The 18,293-nt window shown below is 45.7% G+C and overlaps 1 protein-coding gene across 7 annotated transcripts in view; it reads left to right on the top strand.

The window, feature by feature from the left end:
- The window catches only part of LOC135875485 (mediator of RNA polymerase II transcription subunit 23), a 56,438-nt gene extending 46,538 nt beyond the window's left edge, over positions 1 to 9,900 (top strand). For all 7 annotated transcript variants that reach the window (XM_065400331.1, XM_065400332.1, XM_065400336.1 and 4 more), the window contains 2 exons: positions 8,584 to 8,715; positions 9,742 to 9,900. In XM_065400331.1, coding sequence (XP_065256403.1) covers positions 8,584 to 8,715; positions 9,742 to 9,900 — 291 coding nt within the window. The remainder of the gene's footprint in view (positions 1 to 8,583; positions 8,716 to 9,741) is intronic.
- Positions 9,901 to 18,293: the final 8,393 nt, after the last annotated feature.

The raw sequence follows: 18,293 nt of genomic DNA, 5'->3' as shown, positions 1-18,293 counted from the left end.
TCATGGATGCATCTTGCCATCCATGTGAAATTTTCCCAAATTTGGCCAAGTTATAAAATTCTGAAAATTCCCAGCTTTGACATGCTAAGTAGAGACTGTAGCAGCTAAATTCTCTGAAGATTCTCACTGCTCCCCTTGGTGGTATCCCAGCAGCATGGAGGATGAGGAAGATCTACCCTGATTGGACTGCAGGAGGGGTAGGGCAGAGAGAGAGAGGGAGGGAGGGAGGGAATTGCAGGACCCAGAGGATGGGAAGGACAGCAGAAGGGGGTAGGAGCCAGGGGTTGGTGCCAGGAGCTGATGGAGTGAATAGCAGCAATGGGGAAGGAGGAGAAAAGAGAGGGGGGAGTATATAGACACAAATGGGGGGATGAATAGGAACAGAGGTGGGACAAACAGCCTGGGGACACAAGGGCAGAGAGGTCTTTGGGTATGTCTACACTACAGGATTAATCCGAATTTATATAATTCGAATTTAGGAAACCGATTTTATAAATTCGAATGTATTCGGCCACACTAGGCACCATTAATTCGGTGGTGTGCGTCCAAGCTACCGTAGTAGCATCGATTTCCAGAGCGTTGCATTGTGGGTAGCTTTTCCATAGCTATCCCATAGTTCCCGCAGTCTCCACCCCCCTTGGAATTCTGGGTTGAGACCCCAGTGCATGATGGGGCAAAAAACATTGTCGCAGGTGGTTCTGGGTACAGCCTCCCCCTCCCTCCCTGAAAGCAACGGCAGACAACCATTTCGCGCCTTTTTTCCTGAGTGAACTCTGCAGACTCCATTCCGCAGCAAGCATGGATCCCGTTGTGCTCCAGAACGCAGTCTTGAACATTGTAAACACCTCGCGCGTTCTCGTGGAGTTTATGCTTACCCAGGACCAGAAAAAAGAGGCGAGGAGGAGGAGGCGGCGATTGCAGCGCAGCGACAAGCGTGATGAGGACATGGACACGGACACAGAATTCTCTCAAACCGCGGGCCCCGGTGCTTTGGAGATTATGATGTTAATGGGCCAGGTTATAGGCTTGGAACGCCGATTCTGGGCCCGGGAAACAAGCACAGACTGGTGGGACCGCATAGTGCTGCAGGTGTAGGACGATTCCCAGTGGCTGAGAAACTTTCGCATGCGTAAGGGCACTTTCATGGAACTTTGTGACTTGTTTTCCCCTGCCCTGAAGCGCCAGAATACCAAGATGAGAGCAGCCCTCACAGTTGAGAAGCGAGTGGCGATAGCCCTGTGGAAGCTTGCAACGCCAGACAGCTACCGGTCAGTCGGGAATCAATTTGGAGTGGGCAAATCTACTGTGGGGGCTGCTGTGATGCAAGTAGCCAAAGCAATCACGGAGGTGCTGCTACGAAAGGTAGTGACTCTGGGAAATGTGCAGGTCATAGTGGATGGCTTTGCTGCAATGGGATTCCCTAACTGTGGTGGGGCGATAGATGGAACCCATATTCCTATCTTGGCACCGGAGCACCAGGGTACCCAGTACATAAACCGCAAGGGGTACTTTTCAATGGTGCTGCAAGCACTTGTGGATCACAAGGGACGTTTCACCAACATCCATGTGGGCTGGCCGGGAAGGGTTCATGACGCTCGCGTCTTCAGGAACACCAATCTGTTTAAACGGCTGCAGCAAGGGACTTACTTTCCGGACCAGAAAATAACCGTGGGGGATGTTGAAATGCCAATTGTTATTCTTGGGGACCCAGCCTACCCCTTAATGCCATGGCTCATGAAGCCATACACAGGCAGCCTGGACAGGAGTCAGGAGTTGTTCAACTACAGGCTGAGCAAGTGCAGAATGGTGGTAGAATGTGCATTTGGCCGTTTAAAAGGTCGCTGGCGATCCTTACTGACTCGCTCAGACCTCAGCCAAACCAATATCCCCATTGTTATTACTGCTTGCTGTGTGCTTCACAATCTCTGTGAGAGCAAGGGGGAGACCTTTATGGCAGGGTGGGAGGCTGAGGCAAATCGCCTGGCTGCTGATTACTCGCAGCCAGACACCAGGGCGATTAGAAGAGCACACGATGAAGCGCTGCGCATTAGGGAAGCTTTGAAAACCAGTTTCATGACTGGCCAGGCTACAGTGTGAAATTTATGTTTGTTTATCCTTCCTGAAAACCCGCCCCCTTTATTGACTCATTCTCTGTAAGGAACCCACCCTCCCCCTTCCCCCAGCTTGCTTTCAAAGGAAATAAAGTCACCATTGTTTAAAAATCATTTATTCTTTATTAATTGATTATAAAAAGAGGGAGAGAACCTGAGTGGGGTTTGGGAGGAGGAAAAGCCCAGTAAAAAAAGGTTAAAAAAATGGCAGCCTTTTGCTTGGGCTGTCCACTGGGGTGGAATGGGAGGGTGTACGGAGCCTCCCCCCCCCCGTGTTCTTAAACGTCTGGGTGAGGAGGCTATGGAACATGGTGAGGAGGTAGGGGGGTTATACAGGGGCTGTAGCGGCACAGAACCTGAGTCGGGTTTGGGAGGAGGATCAGCGGGAAGGAAAAGCCCAGTAAAAAAAGGTTAAAAAAATGGCAGCCTTTTGCTTGGGCTGTCCACTGGGGTGGAATGGGAGGGTGTACGGAGCCTCCCCCCCCGTGTTCTTAAACGTCTGGGTGAGGAGGCTATGGAACATGGTGAGGAGGTAGGGGGGTTATACAGGGGCTGTAGCGGCACTCTGTTCTCCAGCAGCCGTTCCTGAAGCTCCACCAGACGCCGGAGCATGTCTGTTTGCTCACGCAGCAGCCCCAGCGTTGCTTCCCGACTCCTCTGATCTTCCTGCCGCCACCTCTCATCTCGAGCGTCTCTCCTCTTCTCACGTTGGTCCCTCATGTCCTCACGTTGGTCCCTCATGTCCTCACGTTGGTCCCTCCTGTCCTCACGGTCACTGGCTTCTTTCCTATACTTGCAAACCGTCTCCTTCCACTCATTCAGATGAGCTCTTTCACTCCTGGTGGATTGCATGATTTCGGCAAACCTCTCTTCTCTCGTCTTTTTTTTACGACGCCTTATCTGGGATAGCCTTCGGGAAGGAGTAGGGAGGCTTGAAACATTTGCACCTGCTGGAGGGAGTGAAAAAAGGAGAGAATTTTTTTAAAAGATACATTTTTCAGAACAATGCTTATACTCTTTCACGGTGTATACTATTCACATTACATAGCACATGTGATTTCTGTGCAAGGTCGCATTTTGCCTCTTAATATTGAGTGCCTGTGGCTTTGCTGCTAGAGATCACAGACGCAGGTCCGGGCAACAGAATTCACCTTGCATGCTGCCATGGTAAGCCACTGTCTTTAGGCTTCTGCGCCCTGCTTTCACACATACCAAGCAAAGCCCGTTGTGCTGCAGTTTTCCTGTTAGCTTGTTTTCTGCTGCTGAAGGTTAACACCCCCCCACCATCCAATTCTCTGGGATGAGTGCTTTCTCCCTCCCCCCACCGCGTGGCTGGTATCAGGGAAGATCCCTGCAGGAACCAAACTAACAACCCCCCCCCCCCCCCACCCGCCATGAATTCTCTGGGATGAGTGCTTTCTCCCTCCCCCCACCGCGTGGCTGGTATCAGGGAAGATCCCTGCAGGAACCAAACTAACACCCCCACACACACACACCCGCCATGAATTCTCTGGGATGAGTGCTTTCTCCCTCCCCCCACCGCGTGGCTGGTATCAGGGAAGATCCCTGCTAGCAAAACGCGAAAAGCTCTGGGCCAATCCTCCCCCCCCCCCCCTTTGCACTTGGCTAAATGCAGGGAAGGATTTCTTTTCAGCCACAGGCAAACAGCCCAGTAGGAACGGCCACCTCTGTCCCCTTAATTAAATTCCCTTATTTCAACCAGGTTACCCTAAGCGATATCACTCTCCTGAGGATTACACAGCAAGATAAAGAACGGATGTTGCTTGAATGCCAGCAAACACCGGGACCATACGCTGCCAGGCTCTGTCAGGCAATGATACCAGATTACTTGCTACTAGCATGGCGTGGTCAAGTGTCCTACCATGGAGGACGGAATAAGGCTGCACTGCCCAGAAACCTTGTGGCAAGGCTTTTGGAGTACCTCCAGGAGAGCTTCATGGAGATGTCCCTGGAGGATTTCCGCTCCATCCCCAGACATGTTAACAGACTTTTCCAGTAGCTGTACTGGCTGCGAATGCATCCCAAGTGCTCAGGGCAAATTAATCATTAAAAATACTTGCTTTTAAAACATGTTTTATATTTTAAAAGGTAAACTCACCTGAGGTCCCTTCCATGGGGTCATGGTCTTGGGTGCTGGCTTGGGAGGCTTGGGAGGGTACTTCAGTCAGGGTGAGAAACAGATCCTGGCTGTTGGGGAGAACGGAGAGCTGGGTGCTCTCTGCCAGCTCGTCCTCCTCCTCCTCCTCTTCCCCTTCCACGGAATCATCAGGTGTACCTGATGAGATTATCCCCATCTCGGAATCCACAGTCAGAGGTGGGGTAGTGGTGGCGGCCCCCCCTAGAAATGCATTTAGCTCAGCGTAGAAGCGGCATGTCCGCGGCTCTGACCCGGAGCGACCGTTTGCCTCCTTTGCTTTTTGATAGGCTTGTCTGAGCTCCTTGACTTTCACGCGGCACTGATCTGAGTCCCTATTGTGGCCTCTCTCCATCATGCCCTTGGAAATTTTTTCAAAAGTTTTGGCATTTCGTCTTTTCGAACGCAGTTCTGCTAGCACTGAATCCTCTCCCCATATAGAGATCAAATCCAGTACCTCCTGTACGGTCCATGCTGGTGCTCTTTTTCGATTATCAGCCTGCATGGTTACCTGTGCTGATGAGCTCTCTGTGGTCACCTGTGCTCTCCACGCTGTGCAAACAGGAAATGAAATTCAAATGTTCCCGGGGCTTTTCCTGTCCACCTGGCCAGTGCATGCGAGTTCAGATTGCTGTCCAGAGCGGTCACAATGGTGCACTGTGGGATAGCTCCTGGAGGCCAATAACATCGAATTGCGGCCACACTAACCTTAATTCGGATTAACAATACCGATTTTGACGCTACTCCTCTCGTCGAGGAGGAGTACAGAAATCGAATTAAAGGGCCCTTTAATTCGAATTAAATGGCTTCGTTGTGTGGACGGGTCAAGCGTTAATTCGAATTAAGGCAGCTAAATCCGATTTAAAGTCGTAGTGTAGACCAGGCCTTTAACTACTAGAGAATACTCCTCTCAGGAAACCTGAGTCTTTAAGTTCCTCTGTTGTCAGGAAATAGTGTGTATCTTATCTCCCTCTAGTGGCTGGTCTACATAGAGACTAGCAACTGACTGGCTACCAGTTACTCTGTTATCTCAACTGGTAGAGGTCTGTGCTGTGGAACTTAAGATCAAAACCCTGCTGATGATCCAAGTTGGGGATCAGTATGACTCCACATAAGGCAACTTCTGTTTTTTTGTTTTTGTTTTTTTCAGTTTGTCTTTTTTAAAAGACTGAGGGGGGTTTTTTTAATGTAATTTCTTCTGTTAAAAGAACATTAGGCCTGCATACCTGTAAGGGGGGCAAATTTCCTATCTTGGCATGACATTTAGGAGGGCTTGACTATGCAACTTTAATATTCTTTTGATATTTTTGGATGTAATGTGTGAACATATGATGGAATAAGTGTATGTATAATATAGCTAAGTAATCATGTGACCTTGTTATTGTGTATTTATAATCTTCCTCCTTATTTCTCCCATTTCTTTGTAACTCTCACCTATTACCTTATGCTGTCTCTTGGGTTTAATTTTATTCCTTTAGACTTACAAAACCACAAAAAATCATATTCTGTGCTGCAGGCGACCCTTTACATTTCTTTAAATAACACATATCACAATAGAAAGACAACACTGCAACAAATTCCATCATATGCCAGCAATAATTTGCTAAATTTTACAGCAAAAAGATTGAAGAATTAAAAAAAAAGGAAAAATAAACTATTCAGGGCAGGAAAGAGCATCTTTTTATACATTTCTATAAAGCACCTAGCACACTTCTGAGTGCTGTATACTGTACACAGCCACTAAATATTGCCTCCAGTGGCTTCTTTCTCTCTTCCCTCAGTCAGGAAGAAAATAGATTTTTTATATCTGTATTCCGTATGCAGAGCAAGAATATAATGCTCGTCAGGAAAAGTAAAGAGAAAAGACTTAAAATTTCTTAGTCGCTTTAATCCACTGACCATCTCGTTACTTCTCCATAAAATTCTCATTCTGTTCCTGAGAGAATCAAAGTCCCAATGATGTATTCACTTTATCCTCTGCCTCCCAAATAGGGAACAAATACCTTTTGACTTAGCTGACTAATCATAGAGATCAAATGTTAAATACTCCTAGGCTGAAACATGTTTGCACAAAACATTTGTTTAATAAATACAAACAAACATTCTTTCAAATCATGATCTGTTCATGGAGAATTCATGAACAGTTAAAAGAATATATTAAAAAACAAGCAAACCCAGATGTTTCCCAGCTTTAGGTACCACTGTTCATTAATTAGCATTAGTTTATGTCCATCAACTAATAGGAGACTTTAAAATCTTTTTCTGTATTAGCATAGCACTCTCTAGGACTCCAGCAAATCACATAAGCACATGCTTAAAGTCTGTTTCAGTCAATGAGACTTAAGTTTGTGCTTAGTACTTTGCTGAAGAGGAATAGGTTGCTGACTCTGAACCTAGTAAAAATCTGATTAAAAGCATTGGGTATCAAACTACATAAATAAAACTACCATAATTCAGATTTTAGGAAGGTTATTAAATTATTCTAATTTCCAAAGTGAGGCGCCGTGGGGCCAGTTAGGCTACATGTATGCTGTGAGCTAGGAATGTGATTCCCTTGCTCATGTATGCATACTCGTGTTAGCTCTCATCGAGCTAGTACGAGTACAAATAGCAGTGTAGCTGTGGTACCACAGGTAGGGCAGCGTAGGCACAGCTGAGCGGTGCCTAGTACAAACCCACGTGAAACTGGTTGGTATGTATTCGGCACAACCGTGCCTCTACTGCCGCTGCCTGTTTGTACTTGTCCTAGCTCAATGAGAGCTTGCGTGAGTATATGTACATGCACAGGGGAATCACACTGCTGATTCATAGTGTAGACCGGGGTGGCCAACCTGTGGCTCCGGAGCCACTTGCAGCTCTTCAGAAGTTAATACGTATAGGCACCGACTCCGGGGCTGGAGCTACAGGCACCAACTTTCCAATGTGCCGGGGGTGCTCACTGCTCAATCCCTGGCTCTGCCACAGGCTCGGCCTCCACTCCACCCCTTCCCGCCCCCTCCCCTGAGCCTGGCGTGCCCTCGCTCCTCCCACTCCCCCCCAGAGCCTCCTGCACGCCACAAAACAGCTGATCAGGAGGTGGGGGGAGGGAGGCACTGATCAACGGGGCTCCCGGTGGGTGGGAGACGCTGGAAGTAAGTGGGGGGAAGCTGATGAGGGGCTGCTGACATATTACTAGGAGTCTGGTGGCACCTTAAAGACTAACAGATTTATTTGGGCATAAGCTTTCGTGGGTAAAAACCTCACTTCTTCAGATGCATAGAGTGAAAGTTACAGATGCAGGCATTATATACTGACGCATGGAGAGCAGGGAGTTACTTCGCAAGTGGAGAACCAGTGTTGACAGGGCCAATTCAATCAGGGTGGATGTAGTCCACTCCCAATAATAGATGAGGAGGTGTCAATTCCAGGAGAGGAAAAGCTGCTTCTGTAATGAGCCAGCCACTCCCAGTCCCTATTCAAGCCCAGATTAATGGTGTTGAATTTGCAAATTAATTTTAGTTCTGCTATTTCTCTTTGAAGTCTGTTTCTGAAGTTTTTTTGTTCAATGATAGTGACTTTTAAATCTGTAATAGAATGACCAGGGAGATTGAAGTGTTCACTTATTGGCTTATGTATGTTACCATTCCTGATGTCCAATTTGTGTCCATTTATTCTTTTGTGGAGGGACTGTCCGGTTTGGCCAATGTACATGGCAGAGGGGCATTGCTGGCACATGATGGCATATATAACATTAGTGGATGTGCAGGTGAATGAGCCCTTGATGGTGTGGCTGATGTGGTTGGGTCCTCTGATGGTGTTGCCAGAGTAGATATGGGGACAGAGTAGGCAACGAGGTTTGCTACAGGGATTGGTTCCTGGGTTGGTGTTTCTGTGGTGTGGTGTGTAGCCTGCATCTGTAACTTTCACTCTATGCATCCGAAGAAGTGAGGTTTTTACCCACGAAAGCTTATGCCCAAATAAATCTGTTAGTCTTTAAGGTGCCACCAGACTCCTTGTTGTTTTTGTAGATACAGACTAACACGGCTACCCCCTGATACTTGACATATTACTGTGGCTCTTTGGCAATATACCAATGGTAAATTCTGGATCCTTCTCAGACTCAGGTTGGCCACCCCTGGTATAGACATAACCTTAGAGTTGTCAGACTTCTTTCACATGAAAGCAAATGTTTAACAGGAAGTTCAGATAAGTAGAAGATGCACATAATAAATGTATTTCTCCTCCACAAAAGAATAAACTTAAAAATATAGCGTGTAAATCCAGACAGCAAATGTTTTCAACTTTTTATTTTCATTTGGTTTTTATGTGTGAAAACAGATTGGGGTGGCATTTTATGAAATGCTTCTGGATGTGGACCAATGCAGTACACATCTGAACTACATGGATCCCATATGTGATTTCTTGTATCATATGAAGTACATGTTTACTGGGGACAGCGTGAAAGATCAAGTAAGTGAACAATATACCTTGAAGCTAAAAGCAAGGTTACATTTAATCTAACAATTTGTACCATGATCTCTTTTTGTGTATGATCTTAAATGTAAAAAGATCACAGAACCCTTCACAGCTGTGTACATTCCCAATCAATTACTGGTACAGTTTTTCACAGTTAAAAGCTGTAGGCTAGATTCTGAGACAGATTTCAGACCACAGGGAAATTGTGACGAGAGTTTGATTTTCTTTATGAGATGGCAATAGGAGTGCTGCTATATAAATGTCAGTGTGTTTGATTCATAAGCATTTATGTTTAGATTTTTGTGCTGTTTCAATCCACACCTTCTGAGTTTTACTTTGAGCTTTAGGTTCAAATTAAATAACCAAATTTCATCTGGTTTTGTTGCAAAAGCATAAAACATCCCATGTTCACCAAAAGGGTTCTTGAACTTTAATTAATCTTTTACTGAAACCTGATCCAGGTTTCTATTTTGTAACAAAGTGTAAAGTCCAGATAAGCGTTATGTTTCCTGAATGAATTTTGCACGGTTTTGGTTGAGTCCTAGACCGAGGAGGTTTTGGGATGAGAACTGATGAAATTCAGAGATTCATTTAGGTAGCATTTATGATAAATCTGTCTTGCCGTATTGTTCTAGGGTATCATTCTTCTCTTGAGTTAAAATGTGTCAAATTACTTTGTGTTTTGATAATACATTTTTCAGCATTTGTGGGTACGTCTAAACTGCAGCTGGGAACGTACTTCCCAGCGTGGGAAGACGGATGCGCTACCAGTGTAGCCAGGGTAGCGCAAGTGGCTGCTCAAGTGAGTTGCCTGAGCACAAACCTGCCCAGCCCCCCTTGGGAATGTACTTTAGTGACTAGCCAAGCCGTTGCCCTTGCTATCCCCCAGCTACACCACTGTGTTTAGCGCATTAGCTTGAGAAGAGCTAGTGCATGTCCATTTGCCTGCACTGGGAAGCATACTCCCAGCTGCAGTGTAGATGTATCCTGAGGGGTCTTTTTTTGTTTTGTTTTTTATAGGTAGAGAAAATTATTTGCAATTTAAGACCGTCTTTGAAACTCCGTCTACGTTTCATAACACACATCAGCAAAATGGAACCAGCTGCTATTCCTCAGCAATCCATCAACAGCGGGTCTCCAGCACCACAGCCTAGCCAAGTGCCTGTTAATGTTGCTTAGCCAGTAACACAATAGAACAGGACATCACACTGGTGTCTATGTGAAGACTCTTTTCTATTGATCAAGATGAAACTCTCTTTGGTCTGAACTTGGTGACATTGTGTAACAAGGGAAGAGAACCATCTCCAGCCTGCTGCTTCATTTTGATTTGTGTGGTGAATCAGTTTGTGCATCATCTGCACTCCACTCCACTCCACTCTTCCTGTTTATATCAGAGACTAGATAAGGGATGTGTTGAACTGGTCAAAGGTATGCTGCAAACAGTGACATTTGTGGATGTCTGATAAGATGACTATTTTGTAAAGCAGCTCCATATCCCTCTTCAAACCATCGTAGTTTTCCTTCTTTCTATCTGTCTATATTAGCTTTTTTCAGAGGTGCCTAGAATGGTGGTATGTAAAAACCTAGTTTTCTTTTAAATGAAAACGTTAATCCTAAATGTCAGCCAGATTCTCTCTTCAAACCCTGGGATCGAATATTAATCCATGGACTAAACATAAAGATGGATACTTCAATTGTTATTCACCAGTACTGTCTACTTAATCACTAGGGGACAGATATTGATCCTCACTCATCTTGAATACTGCCTTTTTGAAGTCAGTGGGACTACCCATGTAATAAGGTGCCATCCGACATGAGTAGAGGCGGCACCGTCACATCTTGCGCGCACAAATCCCTTTTACTTGACCTCCCGCTCATGATGAGAGTGAGCTGTGAAAATTCATGTTCTTGATTTTTGATCATATGAACAAGTTTAGTCCCACAGGGAGGGCGCTTAACTACATGCTTAAGTTCCAATGGTGTAAGTCAATGAGACTTGCATATCTGATTAAAGTTAAGGCTGTGTTTAAATGCTTTCTTCAATTGGGGATTTAGGGCTTGTCTGTGCATACAGCACTGCAGCAGCACAGCTGCAGCACTTTAGTGAAGACACTGCTACACGGACAGGAGAGCATCTTCTGTCATCGTAGCTAATCCACCTCCATGAGAGAGGGTAGTTATGTCGATAGGAGAAGTCCTCCCTCCCCCCCCCCCGTTGACAGCACTGTATACTCTCGGGGTTAGGTGATACGACTACGTCGCTCAGGGGGGTGGATTTTTCACACCCTGAGCAACATGGTTATACCGATATAACTCTGCAGTGTAGACCTGGCCTTAGTCTCTTTAATGACTGTGAATGACTCATTGTAAACTAGGGAATTTACTGATGTCTTCATTAAAGTAAATAGATGAGCAGTGGCTTTGATCTAGCGTGAACTAACAGGCTGCTAGATTATTAGCCAAAGACCATCTAAAATGGAACTGTGTTTAAAATCTGTGTATTCAATTAAGATTTGCTGGCTGATATTTATTTTCCCTAGTTGGGAAATGGTGTAATTTTTATTAGTCAGTCACGGTTGGATTTTTATCACATCCAAGCTTTATTTTAGGTTTGTATAATCCACTACTTTAATTCTTCAAATTTTATTTGTGTGTGTGTACTGTCAGTTGTTTACCAGGTATGACTGGATAACAAAAGTGAAAGTAGTCTTAATTAAGATTTGTAAAATATTGATCATATTTGACATCTTTAAAGAATTTTTTAATTAAAAAAACCCTCCAAGTTTATGGTAATACTGTTTGCTATCTTACGCCTTATTACACTGCTCTACAGCCAAAATGCTTCTGAAATAAATGTAGTCAAACTTTACTAATTCTGGGTCACTGAGAACGAAAATGATGCTTAAAATTGTTGATTAGCTCTAGTTTTCAAGATATGCTATTGGGTCAGTATATACGACCCTTGACTTGGGAATGGCGGAGGATAAGTGAGTTATAAAGGGAAGGGATCTCAATTTAAACCAGAAATGACTAAAATACATCTTTGACTGGATCTATGAATAAATCTATGACTGGGTTTGGACAGTACTTTTTAGGCAAAACAATGAATGATGCAATCTGAAGCTGGTATTGCGTCATACATGATATGAATTGCATCATGTTATTCCTAGAAGTCATGGATGATGCAATCATAATGAAGCTTACATCACTCTGCTGAACAAATTGCCCTATATCAGCTCTAGAAATCATACAGTGTCGTGCTCTCTTATTTGTCAGGGTTTGATTTTGCAAAGGGACACATTTCTGTTTAGCCAAAGTGAGCAGAGATGCCTCGTACTTGTGTGAACAGTGCAGATAACTTCTGCTATGTTTGTGGTGAAGTGACTTTTGCATCACAAAAGCGCAGTATAACCACTATGGTTAAGAAAGCCTATCACCTTTATTTTGGCTGCAAAATTGGAGATCAGGACAAGAGGTGGGCCCCAAACATATGCTGCAACACTTGTGCAACAAATCTTCGCCAGTGGTTGAACAGGAAAAGGAAATCTATGCCTTTTGCAGTGCCAATGATTTGGAGAGAGCCAACAGATCATACCAGCAATTGTTACTTCTGCATGGTGCCTCCAGTTGGGAAAGGTGTGTCAAAGAAGAAAAAGTGGACTGCATTATCCAAACATTCCATCAGCTATACGCCCAGTACCCCACGGAGGAGGACTGCCGGTTCCTGATGCACCAGAATCATTCTCACTTGAGTCAGACAAGGAAGAGGAAGAGGATGAAACTTCTGGTCCTTGAACCATCAATGTCACAGGACCCACATTTTCTCCCATCCTCCTCCTCTGAACCACACCTCATAACACAAGGTGAACTGAATGACCTTGTCAGGGATTTGGAACTACCCAAGAGTAAGGCAGAGCTGTTGGGCTCCAGACTACAGCAGTGGAATCTCCTGGCAGGTGATGTTAGGGTTTCCATGTTCCGTGACTGTCAAAAGGATCTTGTCCCATTCTTCTTCATGGAAGGTGATCTTGTAGCCTGCAACAACATCGATGGTGTGATGGCAGCCCTCAACATCGTTCACGATCCAGATGAGTGGAGACTGTTCATTGATTCATCGAAGACGAGTCTTAAAGCTGTTTTACTGCATAATGGCAATGTTTTGCCATCAATTCCAGTTGGTCATGCAGTCCATATGAAGGAAACCTATGACAACATGAAACAACTTTTGAGGTGCATAAACTATGACCAACATCAGTGGCAGCTTTGTGGTGATTTGAAGGTTGTTGCTCTCTTGCTTGGTCTGCAGACTGGATACACAAAGTACTGCTGTTTTCTCTGTGAATGGGATAGTCGTGCAAGAGATTCCCACTACATCAAGAAAGATTGGCCACTCCGACAGTCATTGGAGCCTGGGAGGAAAAGTGTTCAGCATCCACCACTTGTTGAATCAAGGAAGATTTTGTTACCACCCTTACACATCAAGCTGGGTCTGATGAAGAACTTTGTCAAGGCCATTGACAAAACACAAGCAGCTTTCAAGTACCTCCGTGGAAAATTTCCAAGGTTAAGTGAAGCTAAGATAAAGGAAGGTGTCTTTGTTGGTCCTCAGATTCGTGAACTTCTTCGAGATGATGCATTTGACCATGCACTGCGTGGCAAGGAAAAGACGGCATGGAAAGGCTTCCAGTTAGTGGCAATAAATTTTCTCGGAAACAACAAGGCAGACAACTACAGGTTGTTGGTAGAAAACCTCCTCAAGGCATACAAAAGCCTTGGTTGCAACATGTCACTAAAGATACATTTTTTGCACTCTCATCTAGATTTTTTTCCACCGAACTGCGGAGCAGCGAGCGACGAGCACGGCGAGCGATTTCACCAGGACATTGCAACAATGGAGAATCGCTATCAGGGCAAATGGAGCCCATCAATGCTTGCAGACTATTGCTGGACAGTGACAAGAGATGCTCCATTTAATGAATACAAGAGACAAGCCAAGAAGCGCCGAGTAGACACTGAATAGGACTAAACTATGTACAGAATAGTTTTTTGCCTTTTGTTTCATAATAAATTGTATTTACATAACCCTTTTGCTGATTTTTACAGTGTTACATAAACAGGACAGGTGAAATATTATCATGTAAAGCAACCATAAACACATGAAAAGACCTAGGTTTACAATTTATGATTAAAACTCTACTATCTACACAATATACATAGACATAAAATGTAAAAACTTAAATATCTTAGAAACAGTAGCCAATCAGTTGTTTTAATTGTCATATTTGAATTCAGCACATCAAAATACATAATAAATAGCACATTTTATCTCTGAAGCAGACGACTTCTCAAAAATTGTAGACCAGTGTTATTTATTTGCCATGCTCTTCAGTTTAAAAATAGGGGTTAATTAGAACATCTAAGTCTCTGTGTCCTAAATCTTCAGTTCTACAACACCATCTCAGATGATGATCTCCACAGAACTCACAACTTTAGTAAGGTTAGGCCTCATGAGTACCTCCTGCTGAAAGCCCTGGTGCTTTAAAAGATAGTGTTGATTCAGTAGAAAGAATTCTTCATATTAGTCTGCATAGTCAACACCTAGCATAGTGTTAGAAGGCACTATATTGTCATACCCCCCAAGATTCTAACAAGTGGTCCAGTGTGAGTAATTATGAACTGCCTTACCTATATTCATCTTACAGTTTGCATAAGGTATACAACTTCACAACAGTTTAGGACAGGAACAGTAGTACTTCTGCATGCTGTTTAAAAAACTGTCTTGCTCCATTCCAAAGTTGAGTTAAGTGATTCTCGTGTCTGCCAGACTGGATTTGGTAACACACTGCACCTAGGTGCCCTCCAGAAATCCAGTACACATCTTGGAAGTTTAGTCTGCTTCTCCAGAGGCCTCTCCAAAGGTTATTCTGGGGCAGAGCCAAAGGGTCAATTGATAGGGTTGGGATGCAGAAGGGCTGAGTTCAGTTCCCGGGTCTCCTATATCACTCTGGTCAAATCACTTACCTCTCTGTGTTTCAATTTACTTCTCTGTAAAACTGAGATAATATTTGCTCACCTTTCTAAACAGGTTTAAGATGTATGAATGAAAAATGCTGTATAAGTATCAAGCTTCATTACTGGTGCGTGCGTGACCTCTGACCGAACAATAGCAACTACTATGTGCACGCACACTACAGAATAGTCCTATACTATGTAGAAATAATTCTTGGGGTTGGCCTGGGACTAGAATGTACATCTGCAGTTCTGTGTAGCACCTATTTACGGTCATTGGTCTTGCATGGAGAGTAACAGAGAATTTGGCCTCCTGCCTTTAGGAGCAAATGTTTAGAGCTATTGGGAACCCTAAAACCTGTGAGGTTTTTCTCACCTTTTAAAATTGGAGCCTGAAATCTTTTGTTTCTTCACTAAGCAAGCTGCAACAATATAAATTAGCCCTCTCCCTCCATCTAATGTCTACCTGTGTACATAAATGGGTTTAGTAGCTCAGTGTCTAAGCTCCTTCAGTTCCTGGCCTATGCAGAGATGACAACATGTGAAATTGGACTGAGGCCATCAAAAGATAATGTTTGGCCACTACCAGCCTGGGTTTGAACCTGTGACCTAAAGCTGAAAGGCTCTCTGTCCCATTAACAGTCTCCTGAGTCATTCTGTCTTTAGCTAGGTGGTAGAATTACTGTCCAATGGGTTTAAGTATTTTTTAAATACATAAACGTGTTAGGATATAGTCTCCTTTTGATGTGTGTGCAAAGCTCATTAGCAGGCTTCCGAGGTTGTCGCCCTTTACCATCGATTACACATTGCCACCTGGCCCCTGGGGCCCACAGGGCAGAGGCAGCCCTGACCCTGTCCCTCGCTGCGCGGGCCGCCCAACTGCCTGCCCTGGACCTCACGGGGCCGGCTGGCTACCCTAGACCTCGCCATGTGGCTGCCCCGGGCCCTGCGGGGCCGGCCAGCTGCCCACACCGGACACCTTTTGAACCACGCCAAAGGAACAACTCTACATGTTCATTCTCCACACATTTCACTTCTTCACCGTCGTGTCCCACCATGATACCAAGTGGCAGGACCTTCTACCACCTGTAGAGGGTGAGCAACCCCAGTGGACCAGCCTATATTCCACCCTAGTCCCATGGCCTGCCCAGGATGTCGGTTGGTGGCTCCTCAATAGAGCCGCGAGCACGGGCGTGTACCTGGTGCGGTTCACCCCCATCCCCGACGCCTGCCCACTTTTGCTGTGTGAGGGAGACTCTGGCGCATGTCTATCTAGAATGCGCCAGGTTGCAGCCCCTATTCCGGCTCCTCCAGGACCTCCGGTTGAGGTTCAGGCTGCACTTCTCCCCACACCTTTTCAAATACGCACACCCTGTCCATGGCCCCACGAAGTTGCGAGACCTCCTAGTCAACCTCCTCCTGCCGTGTAGTGTTGTTCCCTTGGCACGGTTTAAAAGCGAACTGGCAAGCTCCAAAGTGGCCATATATACAATACCAGGAGGAGGCTGCTGGATGGGGAGGTGCTCTGCGACTGAGGTGCCTATTTCCATTCCTCCCTTGTCTCTCATAGCCGGGCAGAGTTCCTGTGGGAGGCGTCTGCTGGCTCCCTAGACAGCTTTGAGGAGCCGTGGGGCTGTCTGGGGTTCTCTGCTCGGAGTCCCCATCTGCATCCCTAATTTTGAACCTATGACCCCCACTCCCTGCCCTGTTCTTCCTTAGTTGTCTCCCACATTCAGTTGGATCCCAGGTCCAGTGGCTCCTCCTGCAAGGCTGGGGGAGCGGCCTTTAGATGTGGACGGGCTTCTGCCCGCCTGCCTCCTGGAATTTCAGTAAGGCCCCGGAGCTCGTGGGGCCGGCTGGCTGCCCAGACCCTGCCAGTCCAGCCAGCAGCCCCGGACTCCGAGGGACCGGCCGGCTGCCCTCGAGCACACAGGGCGGGCAGGCTTCCCTGGACCCGGACTCCAGAGCTCGTCTGACTCCAGACTGCCCTGGAGCTTGCAGGGCTGGCCAGCTGCCCCAACCCTAGACATCCTGCCCTGGACCCCAGAGCTTGCGGGGCTGGATGGCTGCCCCGGGCCCCCACCCTGGAGGATCTGCTGGAGCCCCTGACCCCAGATTCCCGCCACGCTGGGCAGGCCAAAAGCCCTGACCCCATCCCCGCCACATGGGTGGTGGGGCAGCCCAGCCAGACCTCTCCGTGCTGGGCCGCAGCTGTGTGCTAATTGGGCCACATGCGGCCTGTGGGCTGCGGGTTGAGAACCACTGCCCTAGACAGTTGGAATAAGGTACCTGACCAACAGAAACAGATACCAGAATTGTTTGATGTGAGTGTCCTTAATCTCTTATCTTAACCATCAGTGGTCTAAAAAGAAATTATTGTTGCCTAATGTTGCCTATTTTGGACTGAATGCTTTAGGTTAGAAGTTGCACTTTTTTGCTCATGCTTTAAATGACTATCACAGCAAAGCATAGTTTGTGTACAATTTCAGTCCTACATTTGGGTGGCTGATCGTAGAGTTTAAAACTGAAGGTGAGACCCTCAGCTGCCCAGGCAATGGCAGCATGGGTTAATGTTTGTGGCAAGCACAGCAGCTGTCAATAATCAGATTTGCAGGAGGTGAAAGAAGGGCCTTATGCGTAAGAATTGAGAGATTGTTCTCTGTTTAGGAGGCAGCATGGAGACTGTAGAGGCATGCACATGGTTGACTGTTTATTTATCTGATATTTTTAGAGTGACCATATGTCCTGGTTTGGCCAGGACAGTCCCTTTTTTAAGCCCTGTCCCAGCTGTCCTGACTTTTTTTGGCAAAAGTGGGCATGTGTCCTGTTTGCTCTTGCCAGCTTGATCAATTCGCAAGATCAAATGGGACAGATGCCACTTTTGTCAAAAAAGTGGGGTGCGGTGCGGAGGAACGTGCAGGGAAATGGGCAAGCGGTGATGCCAGCCCCGTGCAGAGTGGGGGAGGTAGGGCTCAGCTGAGCAGTGACGCCAACCCCCCGCAAGGGGGGAGGGGTGGTCTCAGGCTACCCTACGCAGTGTCCTCTTTTTCCTTAGGGAAATATGGTCACCCTAGGTATTTTTGTATATAATGTATTTGATCAGAGGAAACTCATCTAGTAAGACTTGAACAACTGTCTGTAATGCCAAAGTCATCTGACTTAACTGAGATCAGTCTCTGGAAAAGGTTCAGTTTAGTTATTAGCCACTAGAGGGAACTCACATGGTGCATTCTCATTCCATGGTTTCATAGAGCCATAGATTCCGAGGCCAGAAGAGACCATTGCGATCATCTATTCTGACCTCCTGTAGAACACAGGCAATAGAACTTCCCCAAAATAATGCCTAGAGCACATCTGTATATTAATCTGTCTGCAAAATTTCAATATAATGTTAATTGATATTTCATTTATAATGAAACATATATACCCATTATAAAACTACTTCCCAAATCCAGTTACTTGGTATTTTAAAATGTCAATTTCTTTTTAATTTGTAAGATAACATGTTGGATGTGTTGACTCAAGTTTCAGTAATGCAGAAGGTGAGCTAAAGTAATGTTACT

Source organism: Emys orbicularis, chromosome 3 (assembly GCF_028017835.1).
Source record: "Emys orbicularis isolate rEmyOrb1 chromosome 3, rEmyOrb1.hap1, whole genome shotgun sequence".
In the NCBI taxonomy this organism is placed as follows: domain Eukaryota; kingdom Metazoa; phylum Chordata; order Testudines; family Emydidae; genus Emys; species Emys orbicularis.
Note: the sequence above shows the minus strand (reverse complement) of the source record. Positions and strands in the feature narration are given on the sequence as shown.